Genomic DNA, 13,106 nt, shown 5'->3' with positions numbered 1-13,106 from the left:
CTTTTAGGTATTGTTATTATCATCCCCATTTTACAAATGAGGAAACTGCTGCTGGAGGAAAGAATGGACTTAGTGAAGGTCACATGCTGGGTGAGCAGGAGTGCCTATCTGACTTTCAAAATGAGAGAAGCCAGTCCCGGCTCAGGTGCCCACAGCTCCTATGCACCAGAGCCCAGCTCTGGGCACATGAGTCTTTGCATGTCATTGACAGCCTAGTCGGAGAAACCCTCTGCAGCATCTGTCCATTAGCAGTTCCCCGGCTGACCCCTTCCTGGCTTCCGTCTCTTAAAATACAACTTAGCTAAGAGCTCTACTTGACAAAGTATTCATCTGATGCCTTCTAAATACTCAGAGTCCAACGTGTCTTGAGTCTCAGTGAGGCTTAGCAAGCCCAGAGAGGCTCTCTCAGAGGCAATAAAGTGATTAAGAATGAAGATTCTAGAGGCAGTAGACTCTGGGCTCTACCATCAACCCGCCATTTGACCTTGAACAATTCATTTCACTTCTCTGAACCCGTTTCCTCATCTGTAAAATGGGAGATTGGTGGTATCTATCTCCAAGTGTTCGACAGGGGGATCTAATGAGATCATCCGTGTAAAGTACTTAGCACAAAGTGTGGCACTAGGAAGTGCTCATTAAGGGTTAACTATTAAAGCTATGTAAACATTGCAACAACTGTTGGCACAGTGGCCCCTCATTTATCCAGAAGTCACTTACCTGGCATCCTTATACACCTGGAACATGGTTGAGAAATAGGAAGGAAGCAAAAAATGCCTCTAAGCAGCTAAAACAGACACAACAGAATCCCTAAATCGAACCTTATGCATTTACTCATCAAAGAGGCTCTCACGCTCATTAGACACTACATAACAACCCAGACCACCTGCTTTCCCAAACCTCAGCAAATCAGAAAGGAGGTCTAGGGACAGGAAGCACACTGACAGCAGTATGAAATAAGAGCTGAGAGTAGAGAAATAGAAAATCTGTGAAGAAAAGGAACAGAAGCATAAAACCTAACAGCTGGGACCATTAGTGCAGGAAATGGCCTCCCACACCTCTCTAAGTCTAGGTTGCTTCTCTGCCTTCTTTTTTTTTTTTTTTTTTAAAGATTTTATTTATTTATTTGATAGAGATCACAAGCAGGCAGAGAGGCAGGCAGAGAGAGAGGAGGAAGCAGGCTCCCTGCTGAGCAGAGAGTCCCGATGCGGGGCTTGATTCCAGGACCCTGAGATCATGACCTGAGCCGAAGGCAGCGGCTTAACCCACTGAGCCACCCAGGTGCCCCGCTTCTCTGCCTTCTGTTACATCAAGGTGCAATAATTGACAGATACTGCAGTCACTGACAGATAACGAGGACCTCTAGCCAACAAGAGAAGATTCAATTATAGTCTGCATCTCTTATTTAAGAAGAAAGTCCCCAAACCCCATTAAAACAATCTTGGCACTTGAAGGTGTAAGCTTCTATTTCCGGAAAAAAATATCCCTTCTTTCCTAATGATGTTGGGCAAAGAAGCAGTTGCTGCAGCCATGAATATTGAATCTAAAGCAGGATTCTGTGGCCACTTTTTGTCCCCCTTACTTGGCTGAGCCGTAGAGCTCCCAGGCTTTGGCGATCCCCAGGGCCAGTCCCTTGCTGGGATTATTGGAGAGGATCTTGGCAGCTTCTTTGGTCTTACTCAGGACATTGAGAACATGTCTGTTGGAAGAGAGACGTTTGTTCAGTAATTGGATGATCTGGAAGACCGCTCTGCCTGTGACTCACAGACACTGATAGGAACACCACTTCTGAGAATTAGCTGAACCCTAAGAATGCATCTTATCACCGTGCTCAGGCTGGAATATACTGGGACACTCACACTCTGGCCCTGTGCACGTGCCCACAGCCCTGAGACCCTGTGTTCCTACTCTATACCAGCCTCTCATTGGGCTGGGACTCCTTTCCCTGAGCCCCAGGTGCTTGCTATCTGGAATCTGGCTGCAGACCACCTGGAATCACAGTAACATGGAGCATCACTGCTGGCCAGAAGTGGCTGCTGCTAGGGTCCTGCCTTCCAATGGGAAGTCACTGATCCCTCTCTGCCACAGATCCTGAACTTTTTTCAGGCCTTCAAAGCTCCTTCTTACCTCAGATACTATTTCCTCAGCCTGGAATACTACCATGTACAATGAGGGGGCAGGACTAGATGTATCACGAGGTCCCTTCTCTCCTTGACATACTATGACCTAATTACAAGTGGAAACTGCGTGAGGGGAAACACATGGCCCAGGTCCCAAGAAGGCACAGTCAGAATTGGAGATCCCTGCCCCCGCCTGTAATTGTAGGCCTACCAGGCTTTCACCCCACCAGTGTGCCCAGTATTGCCCAAGGGACCCACCGGTGCACAGCTGGGGTGCGGGAGGCCAGGCCCCCAAAGCTGGCAGAGATGGTATTGATTTCAATCTGTTTCAGGGCTGCGGAGCCATCTGCATTGCGCTGGAACATGTAGTCTGAACGATTCAGGCCCAGGAACACAGTCTGTGGGGGAAAACTGAAGGCTGAGTACATTTGCCCAGGGCCTGACTGAGGGCCTAGCCCTGGAACAGACAGGTAACGTGAATTCTACGTAGAGATCAGAGTTGCTGGCTAATGTTCCAAAACCCAGTGGAATCATTCTTATGGTCATCCCAAGATTGGTCACTGATGTACAAACCCAGTGGGGACCAATGACAGGCAGATTCCCCTGAGCTCAGGCCAGATTCTTCTGGTCAAAAAAGGGAGGGACATGTCCTGCATTGGGGTGGGATGGGGACTGGTTACCTGGGCAATGCCCTCTTTCAGGACTTGCTTGTGGATGTCGAAGAGATGAGCAGTGAAATTGTCTCTCTTGATGGTGCTGGAGAAGGAAATAGAGCATTTTCTAGGCTATATGGGACCATAAAGGTCAAGTAGTTCCACTCTTGTCTATTGCCTCGTGAATTTCTGGGTCTACCGACTCAAACTTACACACCCACATCAACCCGGTAGGGAACAGTGGTTTAGAACCCAGCTGGAGAGCCAGATGAGCTGGGTTCAAATTCCAGCTCCACCACTCACTACTAGGCAAATTTCTGGGTCTCAGTTTGCCCATCTGTGAAAGATGAAAGTGAAAGATTAACAAGAAAAGAATTACAGAGTTGTGGTGAAGGGTAAATGAGCTGTGACAGGTACAGAACTGAGCCTAGTGTCTGGCCCCCAAAGAAACTAAAAATGGAAGGTGATAAAACCATTCCATCTTTGAATAGGGCAGATAGTTGGTTAGCCTTCTGGTTCACCTAACATTAAGTCTCCTCATAGCTTCTCCTGCATTCTGGGACCTCCAAGGACAAGTCTTACACAGCAACTCTCAGAGATTAAAAGACAGCAGTTATGCCCTGTGTCCCAAAGGTTCTTCTGATACATGCTAAATATCCTATTTTTTTTCCTTCAGCAGGTCCCCATATAATGTGACTTCCTCAGGGTAGCCTTCCCTGTCTGGATCAGATCCCCCTGCTGTGTGCTCTCAGAGCACTGTGGACCTCTCCTTTAGAGCACAGATTAGGTTGTAATTTTCCATTTGATTTCTGTGATGACTGGTGTCATTCCTCCTATTTGACTATAAACACGAGGGTAGAGCTAGCTCTGCCTGCGTCTGTGTGTGCCAGCTAATCATCACGGCTCAGTGTGCTGAGGGGACATGTGACACAATGTAGGAGCCCATCTAGTAAGCTTTTTTCTGGAACCTCAGGAAGAGACACCCACCAGTAACCAACACCACACTTGTCTGTCAAGACTCAGGGCAGTCTCTGCATGCCTGCTCAACCCTGACTCTCAGGCTCACCTTGTTATAGGGACCCCACTGAGCCCATGTAGCTCAGGCCTGCCCTGCAGTTCCTCTGCTCCCCAGCCAGTTCTCTCCCAAGGATTCTTTCCAACCCTTGGTGAGGACAGCCCCCAGCTGGGCTTCAGCCTCCAGGAAAGTTAAGATACATTATCCCTTTTCTGAAGGGATGTTCCCCTTCAAGCCCAGATCCTATGCTGCAATTTTAGCATGTGTAATCCTGGGGCTCTATACCCTTACAAGCTAGGATTTGTATGTGTTTCAGAGACAGGGAAATAGGGAATGCAGGGTTGCAGAGAAGGATAGCAAAGAAGGTCTCCATTATCATTGCGTCTTTAAGGCACAGGTCATAAATCGGGCTGCTCGTAAACCCCACAATCCAGAATCACAGGTACAAAAGCCAGGCTCACCCCGAAAAAGATCTGGGGGGAAGGTGGTGGTAGGGTTTGTACATTCTAGCTCATGGTTTGTTTGTTTTTCTTAACTCATTGGGTTTTTAGCTCCAAGTCATTGGTTTTCAAACCTCTTACCATTAAGATCCCTTCTCATGTTCAATCTCACACCAATGGGCACTTTTTTTTTTTTTTCTTTTAAGGAGAGAGAGAGCACGAGCAGGGGGTGAGCTTCAGAGGGAGGAGAGAAAGAATCCTAAGCAGACTCCATGCACAGTGTAGAGCCCAACCTGGGGCTTGATCTCACAACCCCGAGATCATGACCTGAACCAAAATCAAGAGTTGGACTCTCAAATGACTGAGCCACGAAGGTGCCCCCACAATGTGCACATTTTTAAAAGATTTTGTGTCTGGGGTACCTGGCTGGCTCAGTTGGTAGAGCATACAACTCTTGATGTTAGGGCTGTGAGTTTGAGCCCCACATTGGATATAGAGATAGTTAAAAATAAAATCTTTAAAAAAAATTTCTCTGTAGGGGCGCCTGGGTGGCTCAGTGGGTTAAAGCCTCTGCCTTCGGCTCAGGTCATGGTCCCGGGATCCTGGGATCGAGCCCCACATCAGGCTCTCTGCTCAGCGGGGAGCCTGCTTTCCTGCCTCTCTCCTGACTGCCTGTCTGCCTACTTGTGATCTCTCTCTGTCAAATAAATAAAATAAAAATCTTAAAAAAAAAAATTTGTCTGTAATGAAATAAATTGTTTTCTTTTGGAAAATTAATCAGACATGCAGGTATGTATGTCTAGTCTCTCTCTCTACATATATACACATACATATACACAAATACACATACATATGTATATTTTATTCTAAAATAAAGAATTTAATTCTAAAGTAATTTCCCTTGTCTCAGGGTCTGAAGAGAAAAGAAGGATCAAGGGAGAAGAGACAGAGAGGGGTGGGTGGGATGAGCCATTCAGGGGTTCTACAGCCTCAGTGCCCTGGGTGTGGTCCAGTCTATACCCCATCTCTGCCAGAGATAAGGGGCCTGAGGTAGCAAGAAAGAGTCAATGCTTAGGAAAAGAAGTAGGAAATCTGACTTCACACCTAATAATCTTCTCTGTCCTTTGTTTTCTCTAAAACTACACTGACCTTCCCTAATTCCAAATAGAACTCTGGATCAGAGAATCACGGAATGTCAGTGTTGGAAGGGATCTTAGATGTGGGCCCATCTCCCCACTTCACAGATGAAGAAACCGAGGCCCAGAGAAAGAAGGGGACTTTCTTGAGGCCACGTAAGTGAGGATTAGAGCCAGGATTAGAAGCCAGACCTCCCAACTTCTAGTCTACTATTTTTTGTTCTTCTGGGGAGTGCCTGTCCCCCACCCAGCCAAGTCAGCTGCCAGAGCAACACCTCATGGCTCCCCAGTCTTCTGGTCCCCTGCTTCCAGCAGTTCCCAGCCCTTAAGGCCCCAGAACCCAGTACCTGGAGAGCGTCTGTTCCAGAAAGGCAGCATTCTGGCTGACGGCATCCACCAGCGCGTTGAAGTCCATCTGCACGGCATAGGCCTGCTCCAGCAGGGCACTGGGGACCAGTGAGGGGAAGAGCGTGAATGGGGCATAGCTTACCACCTGATCGGGGAGAAAGAGTGGGCGGGGGAAGAACACCCGTGAATGGGTTGTCTTCCTGCAAACACAACCCCACGGAAAGTGCGGCCAACATTTATGGAGGACACACAAACTGCAAAATAGCAGTTCCCTCCGGGAAGAGAGGGAGCGAACAGCATGAATGAAGGGGTATAAAGGGAAGTTTTAGACTCTATAATATTTCATCTCTTTACATTAAAAAAGAGTGGGAAGCAAAACAGCAAAAAACAAAGACAAAAATAAGAAATCACTGAGCACTTACTGGGTGCAAGGCGCTGTTTTAAATAAACTTACATGGATATATCATTTATCTCTGTGAGGCAGACATTAGCATTATCTATTCTTAATAAATAGACATGGGAATTGAGTCTCAGAAACATTGAGTAACATACCCAAAATGATATAATGTGCCATGTGTTACACGGCACTAAGATTTGAACTACGGTGGTTGATAAACAACACACACATATACTCACAGCTCCCGGCCAGCTGATTATCTAAACCCAGGACCCTCTTCATGCCAGGAGCTCACGCCCCAGTCCCCTTGCCTTCTGGCTGGGGGAGAGAGACAGTCCTGCTGGTAAGGGGTGCAGCAGAAGTGAACTCCGGCCCCCAGAGTAGAAGTTAGGAGTGGTTTCCCCCAGGGTTGGAGATGGTGACTCACGTTGCCAAGCCGGGAGTTAAGCTTGGACTTGGGCAGAACCGAGAAACCCAAATGCCATCTGGAACCCTATTTCTAGAAGGGCTAGTGCCTTCTGAGATTCACAACAACAAATGAACTGGAATTTGGGTAAGAGATGATAAGATGACTTTATGACTTATTTTATGAAGCATTCCTGAGTTTAACCGGAGTTAATATCCGTTTGCCATTATGGTAGTACAAGTGTATGGCATTAGAACGTGGCACGATATATTTATTTAAAAATATTATTTTGAACAGATAATACAAACACATGATACAAAAGTCAAAAGAGACAGAAGGATACACAGTGAAAAGTATATCTCACTCCCGCCCTGGCCCCAGTGACTCAGTTCTCCCCAGAGGCAAGTGGTATACTAGTGTCTCCCATATCCTTTAGACTATATGTATACATTCGTATTTTGCCTTTTTCTATGCACACAGAGGCACATGAGATATATATATATACACACACACACACATATGTGTATATATATAATGTCATATTATATATTATTATCTATTATATAATATTTATATAGTATATATAAAGATATATTGATATATAAAATACATATCTATATATATATCATTCTGTCCTTTGCTTTATAAATATTTCAGGGTCATTTCCATATATGTTCAAATAAAGAACTCTCATTCTTTTTAATGGCTGTACAGTATTCTATTGGATAGAAATCAATTTATTGAATCTAGCTTTCTATTATGAACATTTAGGTGGTTTCCTTCCCCCACCCCTTTATAATCAATGCTTCAACCAATATCCTAGAATATATATTCTAGTTCTTTTGTGTGTGAGAAAGTCCATAAATTGTAAATTTAAAAGGTGGAAATAGCAGGTAATGAGGATAAATCCACTTAAAATTTTGGTAGATAATTCCCAAATTGCCCTTCTCAGAATCTCAGAAGACAAAACTGAGGAAGGATATTTGTGACAGGAAGGTTTTTTCCAGCTTGAAGCTCTTATGTGTTAGACTGGGAATTACTGCAGACTACGGGAGGGATGATCTCATACCCTGAGTGCATGCGTGACAACTATAGGGTGTTCCCTAGGCTTTGTTATTTTAAAAGATTTTATTTTATTTTTTTTTATTTGAGGGAGAGAGAGAGCAAGAGTGGGCTGGAGGGGCAGAGGGAGGAGAAGCAGACGCCCCCCTGAGCAGGAAGCCCGACATGGGGCTCGATCTCAGGACCCAGAGATCATGACCCTGAGTCAAAGGCAGACGCCCAGCCAACTGAGCCACCCAGGCACCCAGTTTCCTTAGCTTTAAAACTCAGAACTCTGCCTCTTTCAACAGGCCTCATTTGGCCTGAAAAATTCTCGAAATATTTTTTTCTAGTAAGAGTTCCCTCTGGGGTGCCTGGGTGGTTCAGTAGGGTTAAGTGTGCAACTCTTGGTTTGGGCTCAGGTCATAATCTCAGGGTTATGAGATCAAGCCCCGCGTCAGGCTCTGTACTGGGCATGGAGCCCGCTTAAGATTCTCCTTCTCCGGACGCCTGGGTGGCTCAGTCGATTAAGCCACTGCCTTCGGCTCAGGTCATGATCCCAGGATCCTGGGATCGAGTCCCGCATCGGGCTCCTTGCTCAGCTGGGAGCCCTCTTCTCTCTCCCACTCCGCCTGCTTGTGTGCTCTCTCTCTCTCTCTCTGACAAATAAATAAATAACATCTTAAAAAAAAAAAAAAAAGATTCTCCTTCTCTCTCTGTCTCTCCCAGCTCATGCCCACACTCTTTCTAAAAAACCAGACTTTCCTCTTCCTCTGTCCCCATGACTCATCATGCCCGCTTGAATTTGGGATCAATGGTATAGAGCTATTTCCTGCTGTGCATAGGCCAAAGGCTAAAACAGTATTTTCATTTTTTATAGAGACACAGACACTGGGTAATAGTCCTCTGCTGTAGTAAGGACAGCTATAGCACATGCATGACAAGAAACACTCCGCTTCAGAGTCAGAGAAACAAAAAGAGTGATGGGAAGAAGAGCTCCCATCTCACCTAAGGGGCCAGAACTCCACATTCACCAGTTGGTGCCATGTAGCAAAGTGGGCAGGGTTGTCGGGGGATCTGACTTTTCCAGATAAGCTTGATACCTAGTGTTTGGTTTGTTTTTAAATTTCATAATAATAATAATAAAAAAAAACCAAATCAGTAGCTCTGACTTTTTAAAGACACTCTGGTGAAAAAACTGTTAATAATGCTTGCCTCTGGGGAGGGAAACAGTGGCTAGAGGAAGATTTATTCTACAATGAATACCTTTTAAATTTTGTACCCTGTTCACATGCTTTTTTAAAAATTTTTTTTTAATTGGGACACCTGGGTGGCTCAGTGGGTTAAAGCCTCTTCCTTCGGCTCAGGTCATGTTCCCAGGGTCCTGGGATCGAGCCCCGCATCGGGCTCTCTGCTCAGCGGGAAGCCTGCTTCCTCCCCTCTCTCTGCCTGCCTCTCTGCCTACTTGTGATCTCTATCAAAGAAATAAAATCTTTAAAAAAAATTTTTTTTAATTAACTCCCTAAATCTGCAGGAGCCTACTATTCAGTCCGCAGAGGGCAAGTGTGTCAGCCCAATCTACAGGATAAAGTTCACGTTCCTCTTCCACCCAGTATCAAAAGCCTCTGTGTTATCTGACTTTGGCCTGTCTTCTGTCGCACTCTTGAACATTTTTTGCCTTTTCCTAATTTGGGGCCTCTGCCATTCTGGGTTGTTTTTTTGTTTTGTTTTGTTTTTTGTAATGTTTTTATTTATTTTAAGGGGGCTCCATGCCTAACGTGGGGCTTGAACTCACAACCCTGAGATCAAGAGTCACATACCCTACTGACTAAGTCAGCCAAGCATGCCTCTGCTATGCTGTTCTCTTGCCCTTTATTATTTTTTAAAGATTTTATTTATTTGAGAGAGAGAAAGAGAGCATGGACACATGAGCATCAGTGGGGGTGAAGGGCAGAGGGAGAGAAGGGAGAATCAGGCTCTCCACTGAGCAGGGAGCCTGATGCAGGCCTTGATCCCAGGACCCTGGGATCATGACTGGAGTAGAAGGCAGATGCCCAACCAACTGAGCCACCCAGGCACCCTACCTCCATTTATTTTTTAAGATCTAGATCTGTTCAAATACAACTAAGGAGTTGCACCATTTTCTAGGTGTCCCATACAATTTCTTGAGAGGGGCAGTAAAGAATGGAAGGTCAGAGCATGGACTCAGGAGGTAAACTCTTTGGGTTTCAATTCTGGCTTTGCCAATTACCCCACCATTCACGTGACCTCGGGCCAGTTACTTAACTTCTGTGGGCTTTGGTTTCCTCATTTCTATTGTGGTGAGACTTAAATGAGTTAGCAATTCCTAAGTGTTCAGAATAGTGCCTGGCACGTCGTAAATACTCAATAAATGATAGCTAATGTTGTGCAGCAGGCTATCTATGTTTCCTCATAGAACTGACATTACTTAATGTTGTTTTCTGGCACATTCTCCAACTAGACCATGCATTTCAGAGGCCAGGGCCTCTGTGTCCTCAGTGCCTAGAATGGTCTGGCATAGAAAAGGCACCTGGTAAAGATTTGGAATGAAATCTCTCCCTCTCTTTCACACACACACACACACACACACACACACACACACACTCACACATTTCCTGTCTTTTTTCTCTGAATTGGGACTCTTGCCGAGGCCTGTGCCTCTTCTAGGCTCCATTAACTTCTAAAAGACCAAGTGTCAGAACTTTACACAATACAATTTTCTACTGAATAGAAAAAAAAAAATCTTGGAAGGGAAAATGCTCAATTCTGGGTTCAGACAAGCAGTTCCCATAATGTAAGGTTCACAAACCAAGCAATTATATTCCTAAAGCCAGAGGCAGAACTTCCACAGTACGAACCTACCGTAGGTGACAGCCATTCTCATTCACTGAGGCCTCACTAAACATTTACAGAGTCTGGACTCTCCACCAGACCCTTAACTAGGTTCTGGGCACACACAAGAAAAAAAGAATGTGACTTGGTAAAGAAAGATGGTGGCAGCTCTCTGATTACTAACAGGGACTGTCATAGGGCATACTACTAAGTAAAAAGAAAAAAGCAAGGCACCAAAGAGCTTGTCTAGGACACTTCTTTGTGTAAAAAGTGGAAAAAGAAATACATACATTTTTGGTTATGAGTAAATTATATGAAAGAATAAATAAGAATCTGCCTTCAGATAGAACAGGTGGTTAGGGAATGTGGGAGGGAGGGTTAAACTGTAAACTCTGCCCTTTGAACCATGAAAATGTCTTACCTAGTCACAATTAAAGATTTTTTTTTTTTTAAAGGATGAGACCTTTAAAAGATGTGGTTTGGACTCAGCATTTCTACTTTTATGTATCAGCCCTAGAGAAGCTCTCATCAAGATACCCAGTAGCCGTGTACGCTTTTCCTGGAGTGCTATTTATAATCACAAAACATTAGGAATCACCTAAACAGCCATCAACAGAGAAAAGTTGAACTGTGATCCATCCACACCTAGAACACCATGTATTAGAACGAAGCTAATCCTATTGGAGGGAGTTGCAAAGAGTCTAAAACAGATCGTTAAATGAAAAACAAAATCCCAGGGTGCCTGGGTGGCTTTGTTGGTTAAGCAACTGTCTTTGGTTTAGGTCATGATCCCAGAGTTCAAGGATCGAGTCCCGAGTCCCGCATCAGGCTCTTCTCAGTGGGGAGTCAGCTTCTCCCTCTAAGCCTTCCCCCTCTCGTGCTCTCTCTCTCTCAAATAAATAAAAAAAATTTTACAGTCACCTGGGTGGCTCAGTTGGTTGAGCGTCTGCCTTTGGCTCAGGTCATGATCCCAGGGTCCTGGCATCGAGTCCCACAATAGGCTCCTTGTTCAGTGGGGAGCCTGCTTCTCCCTCTGCCTGCCACTTCCCCTACATCTGCTCTCTCTCTCTCTCTCTCTCTAACAAATAAAAAACAGAAATCTTCAAAAAAATAAAAAACACATCAAACAGTAATTTGCTTAATCTATATGAACCAATTTGTTTTTTAGAAAACCATGTATTTTGGGGCACCCAACTCTTGATCTGGGAGTTGTGGGTTTGAGCCCTGCATGGGGTATAGAGGTTATTTAAAAAAATAATAAGAAGAAGAAACTTAAAAAAGAAAGGCACAAAAAAAAAAAAAAAAAAGAAAGGCACGTCATATCTCCATATACACAAATATGTATATAAATGCACAGAGAGGAATATACACAAACCAATTGTAGAACTATACCCCCCACACTGTGATTAGGGGGTCTTACAAAATAATAGTTCACTGGGCAAAGTGCTTCATGTGAATGATCTTATTGTATTACCAACTTAATGAGGCAGGTCCCATTATTATCCCTTTTTTGTTATTTGAAGAAACCACAGCTAAGAGAGGGTACGTATCTTGCCTAAGTCACACTCGAAACCCCAGACTTAAATTGATTCCCCTGGCAGGTTACTTTTTACATATATTTAGAGATCAACTGTGTTATTGAAAAAAATTAAACAAAGGAAAAGCGATTTCTTGAACAGAAAGGGGCTGCCTTTAGCCGTCAGGGACCAGATAATGAGCTTTAGGCTCCAGAGCGGTGTGGTCGGTGCTGTGGGGAGGAGTCAGGGGCTTACATCAGAGGAGCTGGGCTCCCGTGAGGTTCTCAGCAACACTCCCTCCGCCAGGGCCCGGTCCACAGCCTGCCGCGCCAGCTCCTCCAGCTGCTGCTCATCTTGCAAGAGGCTCCCCCAGCCGGTGGCCATCCCAACCTGCAGCAGGAGGAGAGGGGAAGGCTTGGGGATAGATGCCCGGGGCCCCAGCAACCAATGAAACCCGCGGTGTGGTACAAGGGAGTGAACACTGGATGGCAGCTCTTAATTTGCATGAGTGCAGAATGCAAAGCTTGACAGAGCACTTCCACGGTCGCTCTCTCTTTTGGTTCCTAACACAAGGACAGCACGATTCTCACAGTAAGTGGAATCTCTTGAGAGGTGAAATGACTTGTCCAAGGTAATGGCTAGTAAAACCTGCATTTGAACCCAGGTCTCAGGACTCCCAGCCCAGTGCTTTTCATTGGAGAAAGAGGCACTAATGTCATATGTGATTGGGGCAAGTTCCTCCCCCTCGTAGCTGCAGATTCCCGACCTGTGCAACAAGGCGTAAGCGAACGGAGTAGACCAGTGGTTTCCAAACCTGGGTGAATATTCTGGTAAATACGAATTCCTGGAGCGCCTGGGTGGCTCAGTGGGTTAAAGCCTCTGCCTTCAGCTCAGGTCATGATTCCAGGGTTCTGGGATCGAGCCCTGCAATCGGGCTCTCTGCTCAGCAGGGAGCCTGCTTCCCTTCCTCTCTCTCTGCCTGCCTCTCTGCCTACTTGTGATCTCTGTCTCTCAAATAAATAAATAAAATCTTAAAAAAAAAAAAAAAGAATACGAATTCCTAGGCCTCACTCAGAGATTTTCACGCAAGAGGTTTGAGGGGAGGGAAGGTTTTTTGTTTTTTGTTTTGTTTTGTTTTTGTTTTTGTTTTGTAGCTGTTTTTTTAACAAATTTAAACCCATGC

At 45.1% G+C, this 13,106-nt stretch overlaps 1 protein-coding gene across 3 annotated transcripts in view; it reads right to left on the bottom strand.

Annotated features, from left to right (window-relative positions):
- GSS (glutathione synthetase) overlaps nt 1-13,106 on the bottom strand; it is a 29,708-nt gene that overhangs the window by 13,939 nt on the left and 2,663 nt on the right. For 2 of the 3 annotated variants that reach the window (XM_032858820.1, XM_032858819.1), the window contains exons 2-6: nt 12,179-12,313; nt 5,709-5,854; nt 2,798-2,873; nt 2,376-2,515; nt 1,580-1,696 (exon numbers count right to left, since the gene is read on the bottom strand). In XM_032858820.1, coding sequence (XP_032714711.1) covers nt 1,580-1,696; nt 2,376-2,515; nt 2,798-2,873; nt 5,709-5,854; nt 12,179-12,307 — 608 coding nt within the window. In that variant the 5' untranslated portion in view covers nt 12,308-12,313. Of the gene's footprint in view, nt 1-1,579; nt 1,697-2,375; nt 2,516-2,797; nt 2,874-5,708; nt 5,855-12,178; nt 12,314-13,106 lie in introns of those variants that run through there. The other variant, XM_032858821.1, reaches the window with a different exon arrangement.

This window comes from Lontra canadensis, unplaced genomic scaffold (assembly GCF_010015895.1).
Source record: "Lontra canadensis isolate GAN:19392208 unplaced genomic scaffold, GSC_riverotter_1.0 scaffold16, whole genome shotgun sequence".
Classification (NCBI taxonomy): Eukaryota; Metazoa; Chordata; class Mammalia; order Carnivora; family Mustelidae; genus Lontra; species Lontra canadensis.
Note: the sequence above shows the minus strand (reverse complement) of the source record. Positions and strands in the feature narration are given on the sequence as shown.